This window comes from Podarcis muralis, chromosome 15 (assembly GCF_964188315.1).
Source record: "Podarcis muralis chromosome 15, rPodMur119.hap1.1, whole genome shotgun sequence".
NCBI lineage: Eukaryota > Metazoa > Chordata > Lepidosauria > Squamata > Lacertidae > Podarcis > Podarcis muralis.
This window is the reverse complement of record NC_135669.1, coordinates 44961927-44989407: the sequence shown is the minus strand read 5'-3', so window position 1 is coordinate 44989407 and position 27481 is coordinate 44961927. Positions and strand designations below refer to the sequence as shown.

The 27481-nt window shown below is 57.3% G+C and overlaps 1 protein-coding gene across 5 annotated transcripts in view; it reads left to right on the top strand.

Annotated features, from left to right (window-relative positions):
• The window catches only part of SMG6 (SMG6 nonsense mediated mRNA decay factor), a 95645-nt gene extending 69216 nt beyond the window's left edge, over positions 1-26429 (top strand). For 4 of the 5 annotated variants that reach the window (XM_028707981.2, XM_028707980.2, XM_028707979.2 and 1 more), the window contains exons 14-19: positions 11637-11813; positions 13879-14025; positions 19704-19857; positions 23107-23318; positions 24218-24299; positions 25048-26429. In XM_028707981.2, the coding sequence (XP_028563814.2) occupies positions 11637-11813; positions 13879-14025; positions 19704-19857; positions 23107-23318; positions 24218-24299; positions 25048-25178 (903 nt within the window). In that variant the 3' untranslated portion in view covers positions 25179-26429. The other variant, XM_028707982.2, reaches the window with a different exon arrangement.
• Positions 26430-27481: the final 1052 nt, after the last annotated feature.

Here is a 27481-nt window from a genome sequence, read left to right as displayed (position 1 = left end):
AGCAGCCAGGCTCTTCTTGTGCTGTCTGCATACTGTCTCCAGCACCAGAGGCCCCATTCCTCTGAATGCCTGTTGCTGGGGAGTCCCTAGCAGGAGAGCCCTGCTCTTAAGCTCTGGTCCTGGTGGCTCTCGGGCTTCCCGTTGGGTCGTCTGCTTGGCCCCTCACAGAATCAAAGAAGAGTTGGAAGGGAATCTCAGCTGAAGCATCCAAGACAGAGGGGGCCATCCACCCGCTGCTTAAAAACCTCCAAGGAGAAGCTTCAGGAAAAAAGCAACTGAAACGATCAAGGGGATGTAGCGGTTCCCCTAGGAGGAAAGGTCAACTTTTTAGAGAAAAGGCAAGAGCTGACATGACAGAAGTGCATTGAATTATGCCCGGCATGAGGAAAGTGGCAGGGGAAAGTTTTGCTCTTCTCATGACTCGCGAAAATCCAAGGAGTGGGAAGTTGGAACATTCAGGGCAGATAGAAGGAAGAGCTTCCTCATGCAGCGGTTTATCTGTGGAACTCCCTCCCACCGGAGGCAGGGATGGCCACCAACTGGGATGGCTTTACGAGAGCATTTGACAAATTCATGGAGGACAAGAGGGCTATTAATGGCCACTGGCCATTGTGCCTAGGCTTTGCCACTGTGGTTGGAGGCAGCCATGCTTCAGAAAACCTGTCGCTGGAAACCCCAGGAGGGAAGAGGGCTCTGGGGCTCTGGTCCTGCTCACAGGTTCCCAGGCATCTATCTGGCTGGCCCCTGTGAGGACAGGAGGCTGGGCTCGGTGGGCCACTGCCCTGATCCAGCAGACTCTTTCTTACTCAGGCCCTGAGCCTTCCCAGCGCTCCTCCCACCCCCCCCAACCTCATTTGGATCGGAGCACCCAGCGGCCCCTCTCTTGTGTCAGCTGCATCTTGGGAGGAGCTGGCGGCCGGCCAGGTGTCATCACTTGCGGCAGTGCCCCTGCCGTTGGGGGGGGGGAGGCGCGAGATAAGATCAGCCGCTTGAGGTGATGGCACCGTTTCAAATAAACCAGGCATGACCCAGAGCTCCCACTTCAAATGGGGGAATGGAATTGCTTCATCCGCTTGACAGCTCGCTCCGCGGAACGAAATTTATCTCCCCTTAATTGCCTCGGATCCCCAGAGAGAGGCTGCGTACGGTAATTCCGAGGAGATAATTAACATCAAATTAAAAAAATATGCGGCTCCGTGGCAAGGATCCGAGGGCCGAGCTGGGAAGGCACAGCCAGAGGTGCCCCCACCCCCAGGAGAGCTGATGGAGTGGCTACAATTGTGGGGGGCGTGTGCTCAAGGTTGGGGGTGCAGCTTCTCCCCGGAAGTGATGGAGCACCCCACCTGTGCTTTTGGAGGGGGGCACAAGGATCAGGACCACCCCCTCCCTGGTCCTTCCAGCAGGAAGCAGGTGGTTTTGGGGCTTGCAAGCCATGCCTCTTTGGAGGCTCAAGGCAGGGCCAACTTCCTGCCCAGAGAGAGAGTGGCTTGGGCAACTTCAGACAGTGGGTGGGATGGCCCAGCTTCCCCTCTTCTGCCCATCCTGACCACCGGCCTCTGCATCCTCTCTCAATCCTTGCTCAGGACCAGGAAGGAGCCTCCCTTTGTGCTGGCACTGCTAGACAGAAGACCTCTGGAGGTGCCTTGGAGTGGGGTGTGCACTGCATGACTATACTGTCTGCCTCCAGAGTGGGCCACCAGCCCTGGAAGGCAGCACAGCCTCGGGCAGGGATGGAGTTGGGAGTTGTAGTCCCAGAGGGTGCCCCGTTGGCTGCCCCTGCTCCAGAGTCCCTGCCTGCAGCCTCCAGGTTGCAGAGTCACCTGAGGTGGCTTTTTAACAGCAGCACTTAACCTCCATCCAAATACATTTGTTTGCTAATAGGATTTCTTACCATAAGGTCCCGGGGCAGGTTTCAACCCTATAATTATGCAATTACCAAAACGTTTATGAAGCCGTTACAATTAGAGAACAAGCAAAATAGATTAGAGCAGCATCTAAATTGCACCCATAGAGTTGAGTCCCTCAGAAGGTCCAACCACCAATGGTTAGGTAGATCTCTGCAGAGAGGGACTTCCAAAATTTAGGGGGTCCTGCAGAGAAAGCCCCTCTCCTAGGCTGGCGTTCCCCACCTCTGAAGGTGGGAGAATCGTTGTGTTTGAAAAAGAATAATTAAGAAGTGGTTGCCGAACTGCACATCTGGGCTGAAGACAGTCCCTGGGTTTGCAGAGGGCCAGAGCCACTGCTCTTGAAGTGTCCTCTTGGAGGAGAGAGGTGTTGCAGTCAGAGCTAGCAAGGCTTCTAAATACCAGTTGCTGGAAACCACAGGAGCAGAGAGTTGCTCTTGTGCTCCAATCCTGCTTGCAGGTTTCCCATAACGAGCATCTGGTTGTCCACAGTGAAAACAGGATGCTGGACGAGATGGGCCATTGGCTTGACCCAGCAGGCTCCTCTTGGGCTGTTTTTAAGAGGCAAGGTCCTAGTCCTCATAATCCTCTGAGAACAGGATGCCGGACTCAATGGGCCTGAACCAGCAAGCTCTTCTTATGGAAGCCACAGAAGGGGAGAATGCTCTTGGGCTGGGGACATGAAACCTTACTATTCATTTATAATACGCCCCCTTACAGCATTGACAATATATCCAGGGGCAGCAAGCTCTGTTGTGCAATGGGCAAGTTGCACGAGGTCTGCATAGGGTGGGCAAAGGTGCCCAACATCCCCCATTCGGATGACCCCTCCTGAGAGTTTGTCTCAAAAGAGGTGCCTCCAGGCAAGCTTGGCTTCCTTTAGACTCCAGAAATATCTACAAGCTGGTGGTGGTGCTGGTTTGGAGTTTGCTTTTTTTAAAAAAGTACTGAAATTGGAGCAAATTTGCATTTGAAAGCTGGCGTGAGTCCCCCTCTGATTCTCTTGAGGGAACCTGCACAGTCCCTTTGATGTCCTCACCTCCCTTGGATCTACATCAAGGGGCCTCCCGAGGGGAGAGAAGCAGAGCCTCTGGCTTGGTGGGGAAATATTTGCACCTGGTTGCCGGGGTGTCAAGAGCAGGGTCACCAGGAGGCAACTGGGGGGAGAGAGAGGCAGCCCTCCAGGCAGAAGGTGTGAGCATCCCTCCGCAGAGAGGGAGAAGCCGGCACCTCCATGAGGGCTGGCCTCTTGCTGGGGGGAGCAACCCTGTCAGCATGGAGGAGGAGGAGGACAGGGCTTATTGCAGGCCCTGGGCCCAAACCTCCTCAGCTTTTCTCTGAGCAAATTCCGGTCAGATAAAGGACTGCTTCACGCGGCACAGGCAAAGTGTGGAACTCCCTCCCACAAGAAACAGTCATAGCCACCAGTCTGAATGGCTTTAAAGAGGATTGGAGATATTCATGGAGGAGGAGAGGGCTGTTGATATTCACTCGCTGTAGCGACTCTGCTCTGACTGCCCAGGCAGAGGCAGCAATGTTTCTGAGTGCCAGTGGCTGGAAACCTCAGGAGGAGAGAGTGCGCCTCTTGTGCTCAGATCCTGCCCGTGAGTTTCCCTTGGGGGCATCTGGTTGGCTGCCATCCATGAGAAAAGGGTGCTGGACCAGGTGGGCCATTGACCCCGCATTCTGTGCATGAACACCTGACCTACCTCCCTCTCCAGAATATTATTAACATGAGGTGTAGAAAGGGGGAACTCCCAACGCCCTTTGTGGCAACGCTCGTGAGCCCACCCAGAGCATCCAGGACTGTGACCCGGTTTGTCCTCCAAATTCCTCCCTTCCTATGGGTGGCTTCTGGAAAAGGAAATGGTTTCTGGTAACGCCTCTCCCCCAAGATTCAAGGTGAATTGGGGTGTAGGGTGCAGGAAGGTGCCGCAGAGTACTCCTGCTTGGCATGCAGAAGGAGGTCCCAGGCTCAGTCCTCCAGGTTGGGCCTGGGGAGGGATGGAGGCTCCCTCCTACATCCAGGGGAACTGTCTCTCTCTCTCTCTCCCGGGGGCAGAAGCAACCCCTGCAGGAACCCCCTTCCAATTCTGTGAATCTTTAGCTGTGATGGCAGGGGGCTGGACTAGATGACCCTTGGGATCCCTTCCAACTCTATGATTCTGTTATTTCTTTTCAGCACCCTTACAGCCCCACTTTCTTCCCTGGGCTTTGTGCAGGGACTTGCTCTATGGCGCTGCTGCTGGTGGTGGTGGTGGTTCTCCCTGGTGTAATGAATGAGCTGTCAAGCCAGGAGTGAGGCCTCTTCTTCCTCCTGGCAAAGGCTCCCTTTTTCACACCCTTCTACATGGAGGTAGAGTCCCTCTCCGTTGGGGTGGGAGGAGAGGAGGGTGCCTTATCCCTGAGCTACAGTTCCCTCCTCAAAGGACGTCTGCCGGGGATGCTTGGGGGCACCTTTCAGGGGCAGGGTGGCACGCTTGGCTCCTTCTAGCTCCACAGATCTGCCCCACAATAGTCCCTCCAAGATGGGGCTAGAGCCTGGTTCTCTGGTTGCTCTCTGGACCTTGCCAGCGGCCTACCTAGTCCAACATCCTGCTCTCACCATGGCCAACCAGATGCCTGAATGGAAAACCCACAGGCAGAGCCCTTTCCGCTCCTGTGGTTTCCAGCAGTTGGCATTCGGTAGCATTGCTGCCTCCCCACCCCTTCATCTGGGGTGCCCTGTTGTGGGGTGACACGGAGAAGAAGCAGTGTTGCAGAACATTCCTCCCCTGTCCTCCTCCATGGCAAGTATCTCTCTTTCCAGGACGCCCCGTGCCTGGGGAAGAGACGCAGCTGGCAGCAGTGAGTGGGGAGAAATGTGCATCTTGGGGCGGATAAGACAATGGGCTGGAAAATCTTTCCTGCTCTTTGCTGGCAGGAGGACCTGCCTGGGGAGGCAGCCGGTAGGAGAAGCCTCATCTGGAGAGAGAGAGAGGTCTTGCCTGGCCCACGGGCAGCGGAACAAACTACGCCCAGGTTTGCAGCTGGCCAGCTGTGGCCCATCCCCACCTCCCATCTCCTGTCAGAGGCTCGGAAACGCTGAGCTAACTCCGATCAAGGCTTGAGATTTGTTGCTGAAGGTGCAGGGCGGGGGGAAGAGGATGTGGAGAGGTGCCTGCCCAGCTGGGCTCTCTGCAGATTTGAGATGGATTGCGGAGTCGCAGCTCCCTGAAATGTGGGATGTCCCTCTCGAGCCAGCCAGAGAGCCCATCAACCCTGCCTTGAACTCCCAGAGCTGAGCCTCTCCCCGTTTCTCTGGCCTGCTCCCCCCACCCTCCTGGTGCCCCCGCCTCCTCCTCCTCCTCTCTGGGTCCCTGCAGCAACTCCTTGGAACGCTCCTGCTCCACCAGCACTGGTAATGTCTGGCCAGCGGTTCCGCCAAGAGCTAGATCATGTAGAGGGCGTGGAGGGGAGGGAAGGGAAGGACGGGGGCTTCCTCCCCTCCGACCCTCTCCTCCTCCGGAGGAACCAGGGAGGAGGAAGAACAGGCGCGGAAGGGATGGATCCAGGCCCCGGCCACCTTCGGAAGGCTTTCAGCGCCTGTGAATAGGAGGGAGGCAGAGCAAGTGCCCAGATTAGGACGTGCTGCTCACCCAAGGCTGGAGCAGCAGCGAGGCACTTTTGTGGTGTCCGGACAGGAAGTGAAAGCTCCCTTGCTCTCTCTCTCTCTCTGTGCCCTTGTAAAGCCTCCCCAGGTCACCCTCGACTCTTCCTGTTCTGCCGAGGTTGTCCATAGTTGCAAGATTTGGGGAGAGATAGAAGAAAGTCCTTCTTCACGCAGTGCCCAGTTAAACTGCGGAACTCGCTCCCTCAGGAGGCAAAGATGGCCACCAACTTGAATGGCTTTCGAAGAGGAGTAGACACATTCCTGGAGGAGGCTACTAGCCCCCAGGGCTCAGCTCCGCACAGCCAGAGGCAGCGATGCTTCTGAATGCCAGTTGCTGAAAACAGCAGGCAGGAGGGGAGAAGGCTCCTGTGTTCGAATCTTGCTTGCAGGTTTCTCCCAGGCATCTGGTCGGCCCCTGCGAGAACAGGATGCTGGACTAGATGGGCCACTGGCCTAATCCAGCAGGCTCTTTCTTCTTAGGTTCTCACATTTTCAGGTGGGTGCTGCTCCATGGCTGCCGCAAGCACTTCCTGCCACTCCAGGATTCTGCATCTGTTTCAGGTTTTGGCAGCAGCAGAATTAGAAGCTTGGGTTTGTTTGAGTCTGCCAAGGAGGTTTGACAGCATGTGGGCAGCAGCCACCACAGTCGTGGAAAACAGTGAGGCTTTTGTGGCCGGGCTGGGGAGCCTGTGCTTGCCTGCAGTGGCTCTTTGGCCCTCCCCCACCATTGCATATTGTGCAAGCGCTGCTTTGTTTGCGTGACTGGAAAACGGTTGCAGAGGATTCAGCCTTTTTTTGCAGAACAGCATTTTGATGACTTGTTGGTAGCTCAGCGGAACGCTGCCCCCAAATGCCACGCCTCCACCCCTTCTGCTGAGCCTGCACCTTCTGGTGCCCTCTCTGGCAGGGGCTTGCCCTGGAAGTGGGCGAGCCAGAGCGCCAGTGGGGATGAGGCCGCTCTCCTGCTTCCCAGATCATCCTGCCCACCTCTTTTGCCAGGCTTGCACCCACGTTCTCCTCCCCCAGGGACAGAGCAGCTGCCTGGTGCTCCTCCTGCAGGTGGGACTCAGCCCAGCCCTGCAGCTCAGGGTGGCCAGCTTGCCAGCCCCTGCGCCACTTCTGCCGCAGAGCCCCAAAGGCCTGCCATGACCTCAGGGGGTGCCTCTCCCTTTGCTCAGGGCCAGACCTCCAGCAAATAGGCCCGTTGCTCAGGGGTTCCCAAACTTTTTCAGGCCCCCACCCCCTTGTTTCCACAAACTCCTCCACAGAGCCCCCACCCTATAGAAAGCATTATTCAGCGTAGTGGTCTTCCCGAACACAATGAAATTCATAACAGGAACAATTGGTTGCACATTTATTCAAAATCTGGTTGGAACTATTTAACTTAATTCAACAAAATGGGTGAAATTGATGCAATGAAACCAGCTTTCCCAGTCCGACAGTCCTTTGCACCTCCAGTGCCCCCCTGCTGCCCCCTTGCCAGGAAACTGCACTGCCCCCAAGGGGTGACACCACCCACTTGGGGCAGCTGCATGGTCAGGGGAGCAGAGAGATGGGGCTGCCTCCAGTTTCCCCTGGTGTGCAAATGTGGCCAAGTGGAGCGCTTGGCTCAGGGTCTCTCCTGTCCTGATGTTTTAATCACCTGTTAAGTGCTCCGAGGAGCCTCTGCCAGCAATGGAGGAAGGGAGGCTCTGGCAGCCACTTTCACCAGCTCCTTGCCAGGAGAGCTTTTGGGCCGGTCTCCTGAGCCCCACCTCATCTCCTGCCCCCACAGGGTCCTGTGCTGCAGCTGCCGAGCTTTGCTGCCAAGGGGCTGGCGAGGTTGACCTTTCCCAGTCAAGGCTGGTGTCAACCCTGTGCTGGCTCTCTCGCTCCCAAGCGCTTCAGACAAACTGTGAAAGCCAGCCAAAAGGTGTCAGGAATTAACAGAGGGGAGGTGATCAGTAAATCAAGCCTCCTTTCGAGGTGGTCCAGGGAACGTGAGCTGCAGGGGGAAGTTTGTGCCTCTGGGGTGTGTGGCACAGAGCCCCAAGTCTTGGCCGGATCCTGCCACCTCTTTCCCCCCATGCACAGATTCTCCCAGCGCCGCCTTCTCTCTGCAGCAACACCCCAGCGCTTCCCTGGACCCAGAGAAACCCCTTGCACGGAGGTTATTCCCACAAGAGGCACATGGGCAATCACTCTGGGAAGAGGCGCTGCACTAGAGGGGCCCCCACTGGCCTGATCCAGCAGCCTCTTCTCATGTTCGTACGTCCCACAAACCCGGTCGCGGGATTTATGACGCACCTGGTGCCAAAGAGTGCATTATCGTCCTTCGCACCCTCCCGGCCGCGCCACAAGGTAGGCCAGGGCGAGCCACGCTGTCTTGCCAGGGGCTCAGGCCTGCCAGCATCCAGTCAGCACTCCGCCTTCTGTCCCCCATCCAGACCCGTCTCCTGTCAGGTCCACTGGGTGGGGCAGGGGAAACATTTCCAGTCGCAGGATCGAAACTTTAGGAGCTGGGCTTCAGCTCGCAAGGGCGGAGGGGGAGAAGCCGGGAGCCACAAAGGGGCCAGCACCAGAATTGGCGGGCCACAGTCCCTGCCCAAAACCCAGAGTGATCCAGAAGGGGAGTGAACTCTCAGAGGACCTTGGCAGCACCAGTCCCATCCTGAGCCCCCCACACGGTTCCCTCTGAGCTCTGTTTCTAGGCTCCCTTTCACAGGGCGGCTTTTCAGACAGGAGTGGTTTTTTCCCCTGCCGACAGATGCCCTTGGGGATTGAACCTGGGATCTCCTTCATGCAAGGCCCGTGCCCAGACTTGGGTGCTCAGAGGGTGCTCCCATACCCCAACCCTTTAAGGCGGGCCAGGTGGGGTTGCTGGCCAGTTGTGGCACGTCCGAGGCCTCCCCGCCTCAGCTGCGTCCCACGGACACCCCCTCTTGCTCGCTCTCTCCCCACACCGGCAGACCCACGCTTGTTGGGGAGGGGGAGCAGCTCCTCCCCCCCCCCCATTGCAGCCTGTTCCCTGCTTCCTGCCGGGTGGGGGGCAATGTCAGGCCAGGGAGGTCACGGCGGGGTGAGGCAGCTGATGGCCCATGCGCCAGGGGACTCCGATTACCCTGCGGCAGAGAGGAAGCTGGCAGCTCGAGGGGGCAGGGGAAGTGCAAGCACTTCCTCTCTCCCGGGCAGAGCAGAGCTGCCTTTCCCCACCAGCCCTGGCAGCTCTGAGTCAGCCTCCACAGGGAGCCACCTGGGCTAGGCCAGCGCCCCTCACCCCCTCCCTCCTGGCCCAGAGAGTGCTGGGGGGCTCCCTGCTGGTGCTGCTTGTGGGGCACGCTTCTTCCCCCTTGATCCCTCTCTTGGCCAGCAGGCATCCCCTCTCGCAGGCCAGGCCTCCGGTGCTCACGGTCAAGGCCAACTGTGCCCAAAGGGCTCACCGTCTTCTCTGCAGGCAGGGGAGGGCCGTACAGCGTCTGTCTTGCAGGCAGCAGGTTCCAGGTTCAACCCCCAAAGGCATCTCCAGGTCATCATAATAATAACTTTATTGTTTATATGCCACCCATCTGACTAGGTTGTCCCAGCCACTCTGGGCAGTTCCCAACAAAATATTAAAAACACAATAAAACATCAAACATTTAAAACCCCCCTGTACAGGACTGCCTCCACGCGTGTTCTAAAAGTCAAATAGATGTTTTATTTCCTAGACTGGGAGAGACTCCTGCCTGAAACCCTGGAGAGCTGCTGCCAGTCAGTGTAGACACTATTGTGTTAAATGAACCATTGGTTTGACTGGGTAGAAGGCTACTTCCTAGGTTCCTGTTTCAGCCTTTTATTGAGAGCCATGAGGACTAGAATCTTCCTTTACTTTCACGGAAAGGTCTGTAGCTCAGTGAAGGATGCGGCACAGACTGGGACAAGACGGGAGGAGCTGAGGACACAGAGGGAAGAGCTGTCCGGCAGCCGTCTTCCATCCTGCGGCTTCCCATCTTGTTTTTTTCTCAGATTCTTGGGGCTCCTGTGACTCCTACATGGCAGGGGTTGGACTGGATGACCTTTGGGGGTACTTTCCAGTTTTACAGTTCTGTGACTCCTTTGTCTGGCTGCCATTGCAGTCAGCCAGCGTGGGCGCTTGCCATGTGGGGTGGGTGGGTCTACATTTTCACCTTGAAATCCCTTCTGGGGGGACCTGGCCACAGCAGAAGCACCAATTCCCTGAAGTGAAGGAGGGCAGCAGGAAGGAGGCCACCACCCCCCAAAAAGGAAAACACCACCCTGCTTTTTTGTGCCTTTGAAATGGGCATGGAGGAGCAGGAGTCTGCACCAGCAATGCTGGGATGCCTGCCCTCCCTTCTCTCCCTCCCCAGCCCAGGTTCCCTCCTCTCACTTCCCTCAGCAATGAGGGATGTTGGCTCGACCGCCCTACAGGCTCTCTCTCGGAAGCTTGCCGGCAGCCCTGTCCATCAGAGCTGAGCCTGTCAAGGATCGCAGCCCTCCCAGGCTGGCGAGAGAAGGAAGGATTTCTTCACCCGGGTGCGTCACTGGCTTGGAACACGGGGCAGTGATGGCTGCTGGCGTAAGAGGCTTTGGAGAGGATTGGACATATCCGAGGAGGAGGAGGAGGAGGAGGAGAGGGCTGGCAGGGGCTGCTGATCTTGATGGGCACATGGAGCTTCCACATCCAGGCACAGTCTACCCCAGGGGTAGGCAACCTAAGGCCTGTGGGCCGGATGTGGCCCAATCGCCTTCTCAATCCGGCCCATTGACTGTCCTGGAATCAGCGTGTTTTTACATGAGTAGAATGTGTCCTTTTATTTAAAATGCATCTCTGGGTTATATGTGGGGCACAGGAATTCGTTCATTTCCCCCCCCCCCCCATATATAGTCCGGCCCCCCACATCGTCTGAGGGACGGTGGACCGGCCCACGGCTGAAAAAGGTTGCTGACACCCGGTCTACCCTCTTGAGCACCATTCACTGGGAAGCTGCAGCAGGAAAGGGGCGTCCCTTTCGAACCCTGCTGTGGGTGTCTTCTTGGCCACTGTGGAAAGCAGGGTGCTGGTCTGGTTCAAGAGCTTCCTGGATCAGGCCAGCGGCCCATCTGGCCCCTCATCCTTTCCTCACAGTGGCCACCTAGATGCCCAATGCGAAACCTGCACAGGAAAAGGGTGGCACAGTTTTGGCCAGCCTTGGCCAACCTGGTGCCCATCAGAGGCTCTCCTGCGGGTTGCAGGAGTGGGGCACCTTGGCGGCTTGCCCTGCCAAACCTGGAAAGCCTCTTTCCTGGGCAGATCCAATATGTGGCTGGAACAGGCCCTCATGCTGGAGCACCCTAAAACGCTCCCCTTTTCTCTATCTACATTCCCACCTGTTATTGTATTGAACTCTTTTATTGTTTCAACTGCTTCAAAGGTTTGCCAGGTTTAGAGATTGATATGATGGTTCAAAAATAGAAATTGATAAAGAGAGATACAATGGTTTAAATATAGATGCATAAAAGGGAAGGCCCCAGAGCGGAGTCCAGCTCGGAAGCCCATTTGGTGTCGTGAGCAGTCGCAGCAGGCAGAGAAGTCTCTCGGATCATGTCCTCATAATGCCACAAGAGCCGCCCCCTCCATCGGAGGTTTGGCATCTCCAGCTTACAGCTCTGAGGATCTGGAGAAGAGGATATCCCGCTGTTCCTCCAAGGAGCCCACAATGGTGTGCGCCTTCTCCCTCTCTCCCTTCAGTCTCCACAACAACCCTGTAGAGTGTGAGCCTGAGAGACAAGTGACCAGGGCGAAGTCGGCTGGTGAGCTTCCTGGCTGAGCAGGGATTTGATCCCAGGCCTTCGCTCAGCACACTAACCACTACACCCCACTGCTTCTCTCCTTAGCCACAGATGCCCTCCCCTCTCCTGGCCAACGGCCCAGCAGCCTGTTTAGTGTCGGAGAGGTTGGTTGCTCCCATGTTGCCAGCAGGACTCAAACCCGGGTCTCCCTCTGGCTCTGCTACGTGCCTGCGCCCTGTCCCGTCCCCCCTGCCCAGACAATGCCCTCTGACCTCTGTATCTTGTTGTGTGTCCCCACCCCCTCCATCTCTCTCATCCTGGCTCCTCCGTAGGTCATTGCGGCGGACTGCAAGCGGGTCACTGTGCTGAAGTATTTCCTGGAAGCCCTCTGTGGCCAAGAAGAGCCATTGCTGGCATTCAAGGGTGGAAAGTATGTGTCAGTGGCCCCCGTCCCAGACGCCATGGGAAAGGAAGCAGCCAGCCAAGAGGGAAAACAACTGGAAGATCAGGTACCGGAGGGCGGGGGGGGGGGGAGAGAGATCAGTGCAGGCAGCAGCAGGAGCAATTGCCCCAGCGGGGCCTGGGCTGGCCGCGCTCCCCGCTATTTATAGCTGGCCAGGAGGAGGAGGAAGACCAGCCTTTGGGGGGGGGGTCCTGCTGCTGCTGCCGCCGCTGCACTCATATGTGCCCCTTCCTGCCAGCAGCCTTTATTTCTCTGTCTCTCTCTCTCTCTCTGGCAACAGCGATGAGTTCCAGATGCGCTTTCCAAATAACGATTCCTTTCGGGGTGGGGGGGCACAGCTTTAATAACGTGCAGCTCAGGCCCAGCAGGAAAGGGTTGGGGGGTGGGAGGCAGAGCAGGGTGAGGGTTCAGGCTCAGGATCGAGTTTATTGGGGCGGTGGAGGGGGGGTGAGAAGCAGCGCCGAACAGCAGCCCACGTACAGGAAGAGAGGGGCTTGGTGCTGGCTCTCCTCTTCCCTGCCCTCCCTTTGCCTCTCGCGCTCTCTCTTTCACACACACACATCCTGATGTGATTAAGGAATTTCTCCTCTTGTTTTTCTGCCCCGGCTTGTTCCTGTAGCCCGGGGTTCTCTGCAGGCTGTCCGTGTGTGAGAGTGTGTGAGCGCTTGGTGTTCGTTCAGCATCCCTGCCAGCTGCTCTGCAAGGCTGCGCTTGCCTTGAGGAGGATCTCGCAGGAGGTCAGAGAGCGGGAAGTGGGTGGGAGGCAGAAGAAAGCCCTCCTTCGTTCTCCACAGAGTTAAACTGCGGAACTCGCTCCCACAGGAAGCAGCCACCAGCCTAGATGGCTTTAAAAGAGGATGGGGCAGATTTGTTTATTTACACCCCTCCTTCTTCCCTGACCGGGACACAAGGCGGCTTACAGATAAAATCCGCAGAGGAGGACCGTTCTGGTCGCCTCACCTGAAAGAGGATATTGTAGAGCAGGGAGAAAGATCAGAAAAGGGCAGCCCAAATAATTGAGGGATTTGAGAGACTCCCCCGTGAAGGAAGGTTGCAGCTTTGAGGATTACTTTAGAGAAAAGGCGAGTGAGAGGCAACACAATAGAAGTTTATAAAAGTCATGTGTGGCATAGAGAAAGCAGATAAAGAAAAGCCACTCATAACGTGAGAACTCAAGGATATGCGTTGAAGCTGAACGTTGGGAAATTGAGGATGGATAAAAGAGAGTCCTTCACGCAGTGCTGAGTTGAACTCTGGAACTCCCTCCCACTGGAGGCAGGGATGGCCGCCAACATGGATAGGTTTAAAAAGAGGATCAGACAAATTCATAGAGGAGGAGAGGGCTGTCAGTGGCTACTAGCCCAGGGGCTTGGCTCTGCCTCCACGGTCAGAGGCAGCAATACTTCTGAATCCCAGTTGCTGGGAACTGCAGGAGGGGAGAGGGGCTCTTGTGCTCAGATCCTGCTTGTGGGGACAGCAGGCTGGACTGGAGGGGCCACTGGCCTGATCCATCTGGCTCTTCTGAGGTTCTTGTGCAGGATAGAGGAGGAGAGACTTCGGATTCTGAGGCTGGGGAGACCCTTTTGCCCAGCCTTGGGCTGAGGAGACAAGGACATCCAATCAGCTGCTGCTGCTGCTTCCTTTCCCCTTTTTCAAAAGGGGTTTGGAGCAGAATATCTTGTGTGTCCCTGTGTGCAGGAGCCCAGGGGCTGGGAGGTGGTGGAGTCTGTCAGGAATCCTTCCGCTGCGATTGCTAGATGACCCTCAGGGTCCCTTCCAACTCTGCAGTTCTGTGATGGGGAACGTCTCCCCGCCCTTGGTCCTTTCCACCCCTTTCCCAGCAGTAGCAGCAGGGGGAGTTTCTTGCAGGGGTGAGCCACGGTGTAGCACCTGCTCCCAAGGATCCCTGGGAATTGTAGTTCCCTACAGGGGCTCCCATCCTCCTGCCGCGAGATCAGCCATGCGATTCCCAGTGTTCATGGTGGGAAGACGGAACAGGGAGGGGGGACCAAAAGCGCTGCATATCGCTTGCTAGCTTTCCTTTGTTGCAATTGTCCTTCCCAACCCCCCTTTCTTTTCTTCTTCCGCCCCTCCTCCTGGCTGGTGACAAGGAGGACGATGTCCGGATCGAGGCTTTTGAGGACGACTCGGAGGCCGACGGCAGCGGCGGAGAGCTGGACATCAGGGAGCTGCGGGCCAAGAAGCAAGCGCTGACCAGGAAGGTGGCCGAACAGCAGCGCCGGCAAGACAAGATCCAGGTTTGCATTGGGGCGTGTGGCCGAATTGTAAAGCTGGAAGGGGTCCCCAGAGTCATCTAGTCCAACCCCTGCAGCACAGGAATCTCAGCTTGCATGCCTGTATCCATTTGCTTATAGCAGAGGTAGGAAGCTTCAAGCCCCAAATACGGCCCTCCAAGCCTCAGCGCCCGGCCCTTGGAAATCTCCCAAGCCCCTTTCTAGCTCTGCTTAATGGTGTCTGAGTGTCTGCAGAAGCTAGCCTAGTGTAGAAAGCTAAATTAAATGTGCATAATTTGCCCTTGCCTCTGGCCCTGCACATGGGGCCCCTGGAAGGGAATGTGGCCCTAAGGCCTGAGCAAAAGGTTCCCTGCCCCTGGCTTTAAATATTTCTTAACAGCCTTTCATTGAAAATGTTTCATGCAACATATAAGTGGAATTCTTTTTTTAAAAAAACCCAACAGATGAGTTTAACAAACGTACAGCAAAAATAAGCTGTGAACAAAAAACATAAGATAGGCGAGGTGCGGCTAGAAATCAGCTTTCCTTCCTTTCTCCTAACACTGCATCTCGTGAGCATCCAGAGAAGCTGAATGTGGGGAGATTCAGGACACGGGGGGGGGGCTCCCCCTTCACACAATGCAAAGTTAAACTGTGGAACTCCCTCCCGCAGGAGACAGCGATGGCCACCAACCTGGATGGCTTCAAAAGAGAATTAGACAAATGGGTAGATCAGCCTCAGTGGTGATGCCAAGCGCACATCTCTGGGAAGCTTTTGGGAGCGCAATCCCAGGAACCATCAGGACGGCACACCCTCCCCCCTTGCTGGGCCAGGCAGATCATTGGGCGAGTCGGGGGCAGCAGCCTTCAGGACCAAGGTGGCAATCCTAAAGTCCCTAACCGCCTCTGCGTCGTAAATCTCACGCGGGACAGGAGCTGCGCTGGAAGGCTTTGCTGCGCCTGAGTCCCACATCCCCCAAACCGCAGCAGAGCTCACCACGACATCCCCCCCATTCGTAGTCCTGTTGGTTCTGCTGTAAACCGACCTCTACAGATGAAGGGTGGTGGGCAAATTTAATTCATTCATTCATTAATAGAATGAAATAAACGGCAGTTCGAAGCACCACTGTGCCAACTGCAGGGGAGAGAGAGAGAGTGTGTGCCCTTGGGCGTTGGCTGGCTTGCCTCTCGAGCCTGCAGGCTGGCTGGCTGGCTGGCTCCCTACAGCCAAGGGAAATTCCTCCTCCCTCCTCCTCTCTCTCTCTCTCTCTTTCTCTCTCTCCTCTCTCTCCCCCCGCCCCAAATTCTCTCTCCTTGCAGTGCCCAGGGCCCTCTTCACTTCCATAACTCTTCATTTCCCAGCCTTGAACGCCAGCCAAACACATCTGTCTAGCCATATGCGTGAACTCTGGAGTCTGTGCCGAGGTGGTTGTAAAACAGGGCCGCTGAAGGCCCTACTGGGAGAGCAGCGCACATGTGTACCCGCCGGCTGTTGGCTGCGGGCCCAGAACCACCAGCGCTCTCTCTTTCTCTCCTCTCCAGGCCCACCGTGGCCCAATGGCTGAGGCTGCAGCCAGCCAGCCGCTCTGCCTGCCTGCCTGCCTGCCTGCCAGGAGGAGAGGAGAGGAAGAAAGGGCCCTGCGTTCTGGCAAGCCAGAGCGACCCAGCGCATGAGGCACAGGGGAGAGAGAGCGTGAAGTTTGCTTGGCTGGAGCCAAGGCTGCAAGGAGAGCCGGCTGGGAGCCGTGCGTCCTCTGGCTGGGTGGCTCTGCCATCCTGGGCCACTCCAAAAGCAGCGAGAGATTGGGAGGGCAGCAGGACCTGGCACAGGCAAGGCAAGGAGGGCACCCAAGGTGGCAAGCCACGCAGTGCCTAGTTACAATTGTGGAACTCCTTCCTGCAGGATGGCCCCCAACCTGGCTGGCTTTAAAAGAGGGCTGGACAGATTCGTGCCGGAGGAGAGGGCTGCCGATGGCTCCTAACCGCAGTGGCTCCGCTTCGTCTCCGCAGTAGGAAGCAGGAGAAAGCAAAAATGCCACGGAGGTTTCTCCTCCTCACCCAAATGAGAGCGGCACAGCAAGCGGGGCGGGGGGAGCATTCTCTACGTAAAGACCACTGCCAGGTCAGCAAAGGCCACGGAAGGAGAGGCAGCAGCAGCAAGGCTGGTGGCCAGGTCAAAAGGGCCAGAGTTTGGCCCCAAATCCAAGGAACTGTCGGAGGCAGTAAATGCTTTTGGATAATAGTTTTTGGGATTCGTAAATGGGGAGAGCATTTGGGACGCGGGTGGCGCTGGGGGTTAAACCACTGAGCCTCTTGGGCTTGCCGATCAGAAGGTTGGCGGTTCAAATCCCCGTGACTGGGTGAACTCCCGTTGCTCGGTCCCTGCCCCTGCCAACCTAGCAGTTCGAAAGCACGTCAAAGTGCAAGTAGATAAATAGGTACCATTCTGGTGGGAAGGGAAACGGCGTTTCCGTGCGCTGCTCTGGTTCGCCAGAAGCGGCTTAGTCCTGCTGGCCACATGACCCGGAAGCTGTACGCCGGCTCCCTCGGCCAGTAAAGTGAGATGAGCGCCGCAACCCCAGAGTTGGCCACGACTGGACCTAATGGTCAGGGGTCCCTTTACCTTTACCTTTAAATGGGGAGAGCAGCTGATCTTGCACTCAGGTCCTGCTTGCTTATGGGCTTCGCTTTGGGGCATCTGCTTGGCTACTCTGAGAACAGGATTTTGGATTAGTATGCCCCCCCCCCCCCCGCTCTAATCCAGGCTGTTTGGATATTCTTGTGCCGTGGGAGGACACTCAGCTCCCCATAATCTCAGAGGCACCGTGTGAGTCTTTCCCATGCGTTCTGAGCCAGAATCTTGGCCATCCAAACCTGTCTCAGACTGGGGGGGGGGGTGTCATTTAGCCAACAGAAGGAGCGCTTTGCACTCTTTCTGCCCCCCACCCCTCTGCCCGGTCCTTTGTCTGCCTGGAGTGGAGGCATTTCCTGCCCAGCTGAAACATTCCCACCTGAACCATAACAAGCTCTTCCTCTGGGCACTGCAGAGCAGGGCAGCCGCTCTCCCCAGGGGGGCTGCCCGGAATAGCCGCGCTCCCGCCCCCCTCGCCAGGTCCAGCTGCGGGCGGGCGGGGCGGGTGGGCTGCGGGGAGACGCTCTGCCTATATTTAGCCCTCCTCCGAGTCGTCCAGCACGTGCGCACGCGGACGGACAGCCAGGCACCTGCCAGCGGCGGAAGGGCAACCCCCACCCAGGCGGCTCCAGGGCGGGCGCAGTGACGACAAACAAGCGCCACGGGGCATCCGGCAGGGCGGCGGAACCTGCCGCTCACCAGTTGCCAAGCCTCTCCCGTGGCGTGGAAGTTTTGGCCTCCTCTGCGCCCGTTCCTTCTCTTCCCCAGCGACGCCTGCAACTTTGCACGCGCTCAGGGACAGTCTTCCCCAGGAAACTGTTTTCCCTCTTCCCCAACCTGCAGCAGGAAGGGCAGAGCAGCTTTGCACGCCCTCAGTTGCCATTCTTCTCAAGGAAGCCTTTTGGGGACGGGTTCTAGCGAAGGGGGCACCCGGCTGCCTCTGGGTGCCCCTGCAGCCACCTGCCCGCTTTTCCACAGCCTTTTCCACCCCTCTTGCAGACGCCCCTCTCTCTGGCCCAGCCGGATGTCGCCGCTCCCCCCCCCCCCGTGCCCCCTCGGCCAGCCCCTGTCAAACACAAACAAACCTCCTCCTGGCCTCTGAACCCTGCTGAGGCGAGTTCCCCTCCGGCTCCTTGAACGCAGGGGAGGGGGGACTTGGCACCCTCCCCAGCACCACCACCATGCGCATCCTGTCGTCCTCTCCCTGGCCAGCCCAGGGGGGCAGGATGGGACGTGACGGCCGGCACAGGCCTCGCTCAGCCTTGCCAGGAGCCCGGGAGTCTGGGCCAAGGAGCCTGGGGAGGGAGGGCGGCACCTCCTGGGCACCGGATGCGCATGTCAGGGGCACTGCAGGAGCAGCTCCTCCCACCGGGAACATGCGTGACGTCGTGGCAGTATTTTTACATTCCTCGCTGTGCTGTTCCTGCAAAGCTAAATGCGGACAGGGCGGGTGGGTTCGCAAGTGCCGCCTCCTCGGCTCCCGTGACATAAAAATAAAAAGCAGAAGAACCTGAGCAGGGCCTGCTGCATCAGGCCAGCCGCCCATCTAGTCTCGCCTCCTGGTCTCACAGTGGCCAGTCAGATGCCCCAGCAAGCAAGGCCTGAGCGCAACTCTCCCCTCCTGCGATTTCCAGCAGCTGGGATTCAGGCTCCGACTGTGGCGAGAGAGCACAGCCCTTGTGGCTAGCCACCCTCCGTAGCCCTCTCCTCCTCCTCCTCCTCCTCCTCCTCCTCTGTGAATTTGTCAAATGCTCTTCTAAAGCCATCCCAGGTAGCGGCCATCGCTCTCTCCTGCATGAAAAGGACTTTCTTGTACAGTGGTGCCTCGCAAGACCTAATTAATCCCGTTCTGCGAGTCTCTTTGTCTTGCGAAGCACGGCTATTAGCGGCTTAGCGGCTATTAACGGCTTAGCGGCTATTAACGGCTTAGCGGCTATTAACGGCTTAGCGGCTTTAAGAAAAAGGAAACAAACCCGCAAGAACGTTTTGTCTTGCGAAGCAAGCCCATAGGGAAATTCGTCTTGCGAAGCACCTCAAAAACAAAAAACCCTTTCGTCTAGCGGGTTTTTCGTCTTGCAAGGCATTCGTCTTGCGGGGCACCACTGTATCTTCCCTGAATCTCCCGACACGTCCAGCAGTTCTAGTGTTAGGAGAGAGGGAGGGAAACTTTCCTTTATCCGCTCTCTCGAGGCCAGGCATCATTTCATAAACTGCAGTCAGGTCACCTCTTAGAAGTGCATCACAGGAGTTTGAGACTCTTTTATATTATTTTATTTATTTATACCCCCCTCCCATCTGGCTGGGTTTCCCCAGGTACTCTGGGCAGCTTCCAACAAAATATTAAAAATACAATAAAACATCAGACATTAAAAGCTTCCCTAAAGAGGGCTGCCTTCAGATGCCTTCTAAAAGTCTGGTAGTTGTTGTTCTCTTTGACATCTGCTGGGAGGGTGTTCCACAGGGCGGGTGCCACTACCGAGAAGGCCCTCTGCCTGTTTCCCTGTAACTTGGCTTCTCGCAGGGAGGGAACCACCAGAAGGCCCTCGGAGCTGGACCTCAGTGTCTGGGCTGAACGATGGGGGTGGAGACTAATAGACTAATGACGAATACACAGAATAAACCATAATAATCAACAAAACTGAAAAGAGCCCCCTCAAGCAGAGAAGCCAGTATGAGAAACCTGTCAAAACATAAATGTTTCTAACCAGTGGCAACCCACACGCACAGGCAAATGTCTCTTCTGGGAGGGGGCTCCACTGAAAGGGCCCCTCACTCACCTGAGAGCTTGAGGCGATGGCCCTGGGGCGAGCTTAGTTGTGATTCCTGCACTGCAGGGGGGTTGGACTAGATGACCCCTGGGGTCCCTTCCAATTCTACTTTGACATCTCTGAGGCTGATTGAAAGGCCCAGGCAGGTCTGCGCGGGAGGGAAAGGATTCAGCACCAAGCTGCTTGGTTTCCATCACGCTTCAGGCTGTGCAGAATTTGGGGAGATTTGGGGAGGGGGGACCCCCTGGTGCATGCTGGGAGAATCCTCCCTCAGCTCAAAGGCGGGGATTTTTTTGTGCTAGGCGGTGCTGAAGGACCAGGCCCAAGTGCGGCAGATGGAGCTGGAGATCCGCCCCGTCTTCCTGGTGCCGGACACCAACGGCTTCATTGACCATCTGGGCAGCCTGGTCAAGCTCCTGGACTGCCGGCAATTCATCCTTGTGGTGCCCCTGATTGGTGAGTGTGTGCTTGCGTGTGTGCGCTCACGGACGCAGAGATGGACCCGGTGCGCTGTCTCCAAGCGGGGAGCAGCCACGTCCCTCCCCCGCCTTACAAATAAAGGCTGCAAACATCACAGGGCCCACAAAAAGGGCTTGCTTAGCAACCACCTGTTCTCTGCATCCTTTGGGACCCAAAGGAAACGCTTGGGTATATTGATTTGATTTATATTCTCTCCGTCCAACTAAGGCAGTGGGTTTGGGGACCTCCTGTGCATGTTCCCTCAAAAGCATACAGCCTCTTCTTGTATGTGTCATTCACCGCTGGAACTCCTTGCCAGAGGAGCCCGCCACTCATCCATTCCTGGAGAGGCTCTCTCCTCTCCTCTCCTCCGAATGGACTGCCCTGTTTTGAGCTGCCACCTCCCAGGGCTCCAGGCAAAGCAGCAGGTGACAGTGGAGCCTCCACACTCAGGGGCAGTCTACCTCCGAGGCGCAAGGAGGCAGAAGCAGGCAGGGGGATGAGGTCCCATGGCCCTGGCGTCCTGCATATGGCCTTCACAGAGGCCTTCTGGGGTGAGGGAGGTGGGGGTCTGACCCGTGAGGGCAGCCAGCACTTCTGTACTGGGGGGGTGGGGGGCGAGGTCTTGAGCCAGGGCGCTTGTCCCAGCTGCCGGGCCCTGGCTCTCCCTTTTCTCCTTATAAAGCTGCAGTCCGGCGACTCAGCAAAGCTGGTTCCTGTTATTGGTAAACACTCGGCCCTGGCAGATAACAGGCGGCTGCTGCTGCTGCTGCTGCTGGGTGGTCTGGCCGGGCCGGCAGGAGGGTGGAGGCGCTGGGCACTCACGTCTCCCTCCCTCACGGAAGGACCGAAGCAGCTTGGGGGGGGGGGCATCCTGCTTGCAGGCAGAAGGTCCCGGGTCCCGTCCCCTGTGGGGTCTGCAAGGGCGGCGGGGAGAGACTGAAATCCCCAATTGCCACTGCTGCCAGTCAGTGTAGCATCGCCCTCCCACCCCTCTCTCAACACCTTGTGCTCCTGGAGGTAAAGCGAGGTGTGCTTCTCCAGCTCCGACGGCAGCCCAGCTCCCCTGGGAACACCGCCTGAGCTTCCTCCACTGAGGGTCTTCCTCACTGAGGATCGCAGGGCAGTTTACGGTGTAAAAACACAAAAATACATGACATAACGACAAGCAATAACACCACCCAAACACACAGTTTTCAAGGCCATATAGGCTGTTCAATCAGCCAGAGACCTGGGAGGAGGAGAAGAACGTTTACTTCCTGCATTTTTATCCCACCTTTTCCTCCAAGGAGCTCACTGTGGTGTGTGAACGGTTCTCCTCCTCCTGTAAATCCCCACCTGCGAGGTAGGTTAGGCTGAGAGAAGAGAGTTTCGTGGCCGAGTGGGGGATTTGAACCCAGGCCCTGGCCTGACGCTCTAACCAAGTCCCAGACTGAAGCCCCAGACTTGCCCTCACGGCTCCTCCTGAGTTACTCCCCGCAATAACCAGCAGGCACTGGTTATGGAGCAGGGAAGGGGTTAAAGCTCCCCCTCTTGCGCCCGGCTCCTTGAACCCAACCCGCGTGGGGAGAAGCAGCCAGGCAGCTTGGGCAGGAGCGCAAACAAGCTTCCTCTTTGAAGGCTGTTTTGCTTGGAAGCGGCGGATTTCGGCCCGGAGTACCAGCCGCTCTCCTCCTGTTTGATGTTCCCTGTGCTGGCTCTTCTCTCCCCCTCCCAGGCCATCCTCCCCAGAGCAAAGCAGCGGTGGTGGGGGGAGGTGGGAGAGCAGGCCTTGGCCCAGACGGGGACTGGACCAGGCCGGATGTCCCAGGAAGGGCCAGAAGTGCCACCAGCGCTGGAAAGGCCATTGGGGCTCCTAGCGACGGGGAGAGGCCTCACCCCACATTCCCCCTCTGTCTCTGCCTCTGCACATCCAACCCCCCAGCCTCTCTGAGGAATGCATACTTCCCACTTGATCTCAGCTCTTGGCGAGGAAAGCCAAAAAGAGCAGCCAGATGAACCGTCTCAGGGAGCCGGTGGGGCTGGGTGCCTGGGAAGAGGTGCCCGCCAACACGGGAAGGGCCGTAGCCCCGTAGAACCCTAGAACTGGAGAGTGGAAGGGACCCCCAAGGCTCATCTAGCCCAGCCCCCCTCCAGGGCAGGAATTGCAGTAGATTAGGGCACCGCAGAAGGCCTCAGGCTCAGTCCCCCAGTGCCATCCATCTGCCAAGGGAGCTGGGAAAAGCCCCTCTTTCAAAACCCCGGAGAGCTGCTGCCAGCCAGTGCAGGCAGCACAAAGCCAGGTGGGCCCAAAGTCTGGCTCCTATGCTCCTGTTTAAAATCAGCCCCTTTATTCAGAACCGTAAGAGCTGGACTCTTGCTTCGATTTTAGCAGAAGGGGGTTCATGCAGAAGGTCCCAGTGGCATCTCCAGGCAGGGTGGGGAGAGACGCTGCCGGAAATGCTAGAACGCTGCTGCCAGTCAGTGCAGACAGCATGGAGCTACTTCACTCTAGGTTCCACATTGGCTCTGGGACTTCCCTGGTGCTCGTGGCCTCGCATATGTCTGCTGGGGGTGCCATCAGGCCCCCTCGGGCTCTCCTGGGGCTCCCAGACATATTTGTCACCCTGCCCGCTGCAAAGAAAGAAAAAGCCGTTCCCAGGGACCTCTGGCAGCTTCTGCCTGGCTCCCTCTGAGGCAGAGAGAGGAGCTGCCTTGGCTGCTTCTAGCCAGGCAAGACAGGCCAGCGCTGCCCCTCCCTCCTCTGGGTTCCTCTCTCTCTCCGCTCATAGCCAGAGTCAGAACCTGCTGCCCCCAAGCCCAGAGGAAGCGGCCAGCCTCAGGCGCAGGGGTCTCCCAAGGCCTGGGGTGGGGGCAGAAACGTCCCACCCAGGAATCAAACTGCCAGTGCCAGCTTGGAAGGCTTGAACAGAGGGTGGCTCAAATACATGGAGCAGGCAGCCAATGGCTACTAGCCAGGGTGGCCGTACTCTGCCCCCACAGTCAGGCAGCAGTGGCAGATGCTGGGAAGGGCAGGAGGGGAGGGTGGCGCTGTTGCGTTTGGGTCCTGCTTGAAGGTTTCCCATAATGGGCACCTGCTTGCCCCCTGTGAGATCAGGAGGCTGGACTTGGTTGGCCAAGGAGACTCTGCTTCTTATGGAGCCCCCAGGCCCAGAGGCAGTCTATCCTGATTCCTGGACTCAAAGCGCCATTGGCACAATCCCCCAGGCTCCTCTCACATTCTTCTCTCTCCTTCCTCCCTGCCAGTCATCAACGAGCTGGACGGGCTGGCCAAGGGCCCCGAGTCGGAGCACCGCGGGGGCGGCTACGCGCGGCTGCTGCAGGAGCGGGCCCGCAAGGCGGTGGAGTTCCTGGAGGCGCGCTTTGAGAAGCGGGACAGCTACATGCGAGCCCTCACCAGCCGCGGCAACGAGCTGGAGTCCATCTCCTTCCGCAGCGAGGACATCTCCAGGCAACAGGTGCCAGGGAGGGGGCTCCCACTTTCCGGTGGGGCGACAGGGAGGTCCTGGTTTCAAGCTTTGAGGGGCTTAGCAGGACAGCTGCTTGGTGTGCAGAAGGTTCTGGGTTGAGACCCCAGAGGACATCAGCCTGGGAAGGCGCTGAGCACCCTTCGCTTTTCCAAAGGGTTTGGAGGTCCTTATCATCTGCCTTGAGCCGCAATGGCTCGATGGGATCCTCCACTTTGAAGGGCAGTCTACCTGCGGCATGCCTACATGCCAGGGGTGGGCATCACCTTCATATTCCTGGCTTGGGGTTTCCCCGAGGGGTCTCTGCCTGGTGGCAGCGGCTGCTGTGACCTCTACATTTCCCCTGACAGAGAGCTCTTTAGCGTATCCAACATTTGGCCTGCTCAGTGTAGACCCACTGAAATGAAAGAACATACCTAACTTGGATCCACTAATTTCAATGGCTGTGCACTGAGTAGAACCTAATTGGATGCAACAACATCATTATTATTATTATTATTATTATTATTATTATTATTATTTTATTTTCTTAATTCCCAATATTTAGACTTGTCGGGCTCATATTTGGCTCATTAGCCAAAGATCTCCAAGCAACTTCTTAGAACACAGAGAGAAACATGAACGTGAATACCTTTTGCCGTCCATCAGATTCATCCCATAGAATTGTAGAGTTGCAAGGGACCCCCACAGGTCATCTAGTCCAACCCCCTGCAGTGCAGGAATGTAGACACACACACACAAAACACCCACCTGCACCCATAACAGCAAGAGGCTGCAAATAGGCAGTCTCTATTTTCAAAAGCCCCCCTGGGGCTGAGAGAGGGCAAGCTGAGCTGTTCCTTTTCCCCGGACTCACTCCTCTCCCGCTGCTGCTGCTCCTTCCTCCTCAGGGAAACAACGACGACCTGATCCTCTCCTGCTGCCTCCACTACTGCAACGACAAGGCCAAGGACTTCATGCCGGCCAACAAAGGTATGTTTGGGGGGGGGCACTAAGATGCCCCTCCTGGGCGGGCAGGGGGGTCTGCTGTGCCAGGGAGGAGACCCTCCTTGCAGTCGCCCCCAACACTCTCCATGTTTACTCTGCAGTAAGGCCTCCTGTATTATCAGGGGTGGGGCTTACTCCCTAGTAAACGTCCTTAGGATTGTAGGACCATTTCATTCCCAAGCAAGGACGGGCAAATATTCACTCCGTCGCCCGAAGCAAAGAAAGCAAAAAACGGCCGTCTCACCTGGAGTACCTTTCAGAGTATGAAAGCCACGGCAGGGAACACGCGGGCACACCCCTTCCTCCGGCCCTCCGGAAAGTGCCGGGCCGCCTCCTGCCCTGCCTTCCTGCATCGCCTGGGGGCCTCTTCTCCTCCTCCTCCACACCCCCCCCCCCAACCAGCTCTCCTGGCAGGGAGGCGCACAGGCCATCTCCCCCACCCACCCCACCCTCCACCAAGGCCCCGGTTTCCATCTTCCTTGGGCCAAATCCTCCTCAGCTTAACTTGTCATCTTGAGGGAGGAAGGCGTTCCCGGAGTGTTTATGCCTCGCCTGGGGTGCAGTCCAGGCGATCAGGGGATTATGGCGGATGAGGCCTGACAAACGTGACAGCCTCTGGTTTGTAACAGTCGCCTGGCCCTGAGCGCAGCAAGGGGATGGTTATTGTTACGGACGCAGGCACCCGCCCTCTTCTGAGCCGCTCTTGACTCCCGCCTCCTCTCGCCCCCTGCAGACGACCCGATCCGGCTGCTGCGCGAGGTGGTGCTGCTGACGGACGACCGCAACCTGCGGGTGAAGGCGCTGACCCGCAACGTCCCCGTCCGGGACATCCCCACCTTCCTGCGATGGGCGCAGGAGGGCTGAGCCAGGCAGCCTGCAGGGGGCGCCGTCCCCAGGAAGCAGTGCCGCTCTGTGCCACCAGCAGGGGGCAGCCTTGAGGCGGAGGGGGGGCCCTTGCGCCAAGCCACTGCCGCCCCCACCACCGTTCCCGGCTGACACCCACCAATGAACAATAAACGTGTCTCCAACCCGCCCGGAATGGCCGTGCTGTGGGTGTGAGAGAGAGAGAGGGAAGTGTTGTGTCCGCACAGGCCACCGGGGGGGGGGGGCGGAATAGGTGTGTGTCGTGTTCCCCCACCGAGGGGGGAGGATAGGACAGCCAGAGAGGTCTCAAGTGGGCACCCCCATATTCCTTTTACTTGGCCAGGTGGGGCGAGGGGGGGATCCTTTGTGTGGAAGTGTGTGAGCCCCGATCCACTCCCTGCTGCCCCCCACATTGACATCCTCTCTCTTCTAGCCCCCTCCTGGACCCTCGTCCTTCCCTTTTGCCACCCTGACACCTGCGTCACAGATTTCTTGAGCTTGCACCCATCCATTTTCATCATCCCCAGACACACACTCTCTCCTGGTCCAGCGGTGTGGGTTGCAGAGGGAGGCCTGGGCATTGGGGTCAGACCTTTAAGCTGCAGGGTTTGGGGAGTGCGGTGTCAGGGCTGGGGGGTGGCGAGAACAGGCAAGCAGGTTCCCCCGTGAAGGAGCTCTGAGGGCAGTTGGAGCTCACACAGAGAACGGCTGCCGTGAAAAAGAAGAATTGTCCCCTTGGGAGCTTGCATTTAAATGGGGGGGGGGGCCTTAACTGGCCCCGGTCAGTTGCATCGTTGGCCATCCCCAGGCCCTTTGGGTCAGTGGCAGGCGGGGGGCGGGCAGGGCAGGATTGGGAACAAAAACAGAAAACCAAAAGAGCCAGCCATGGAAATGGACTTGTCCTGCATTCAAAGGACGCTTTTTAGATAAAACCCTTTGCTTCTGGAGGGGGTCACGCCAGATGGTTTGGGGGCACAATTCTGCCTTTCTTGGTCTGGAGTGGGGGAATCACCTCTCCTGCCTCCACCTTTGGGGTCTTCTGCACTCAAGATCGTCAGCCCCACCTGCTCGCCAAACAGGCGTGGACCCTGCCCCATGGATATGGGGAGGGGCGGCCCTCCCACAGGCAGGTGTGTCTCTTCCCCCACCCCTTTTGTTCTGCTTTTTGGCCTGCCTGGGTTTGATGGGGGGCTTGTGACAGACAAAAAAAAATGTTCCTTTGTTTTCTTAATAAAAATTTTAGTAGGGAAACGCTGTTCTGCGCTGCCTCATTTTGTGGGGTCGGGGGGAGAAGGCGGTCTGGGGAACCATCAGCCTGGAATGGGGTTTCTGAGGAGGGATGTAGATGGCACTGATTTGGGCAGAGTGGTAGCTAAACGACCCATCTCTTTTCAGGACACCCATTATGCCCCTAATGGTTTGTGTCATAGAATTGTGGAGATGGAAGGGACCCCATCTAGACGAACCCCCTGCGAGGCAGGAATCTCGCTACCCAGAAGTAAGTGCCCCTGAATTCAGTGGGGTTAGAATTTGGCCGGGGCCATGGCTGGAGAAGCAGGTCAGGTTTTGAGGAATCAGGGGGCGGGGAAGCGGAGGTCTATGGCCAGAGTCTCCAACGCGGTGCCCTCCCAAGGTTGCTGGCCTTCCAGCTCCCATGTCCCTGACCACCGACCACCAGGACTCAGGACATTGGGGGGGGGGCACCCACAGCTCAGTTGGCCTCATCCTGGCCCAGCCATAGATCATATTGGGGGGGGGGGCAAGATTTCACTGAGCCAGTTTTAACACTAGTTTTCCACAGTCATTTCACATTTTTAAAAATAAACAGAAATACAGGAGGCCAATAAATGGTGTCATAACAGCTCCAAAGAAGATGAGAGAAATTAATGGAGGGGAGGGCTCTTGTGTTTGAGTCCTGCTTGCAGGTTTCCCATCATGGGCCCCAAGGTGGGGCCCCTTTGGCCTGATCCAGCAGGCCCTTCTGATGATTCCATGTTCATGATGTTGGATGGCCAGGCACCCAGTAAGGCCTGTTTTAAACTGGTTCTCCTCAGCACAGACACTAAATCTTGGCCGCAAGTCACCCGCAAGTTGCTCTCTCCACTACCACCCCCAGGTTGCCACTATTGCTGCTTTTACCCCTCACCAAGTGGTGTGGCTATCAAGAGCTCTTTGAGGGGGGGGCAGATTTCAATCTCACAAAAGTCCAGTCTGCAACACCTCAATCGAGCCCACACTCCAGACTCCCCCCTCCCTGAGGAAGCAGAAGCAGCCTTGTGGTGTCCAAAGAAAACTTTTATTGC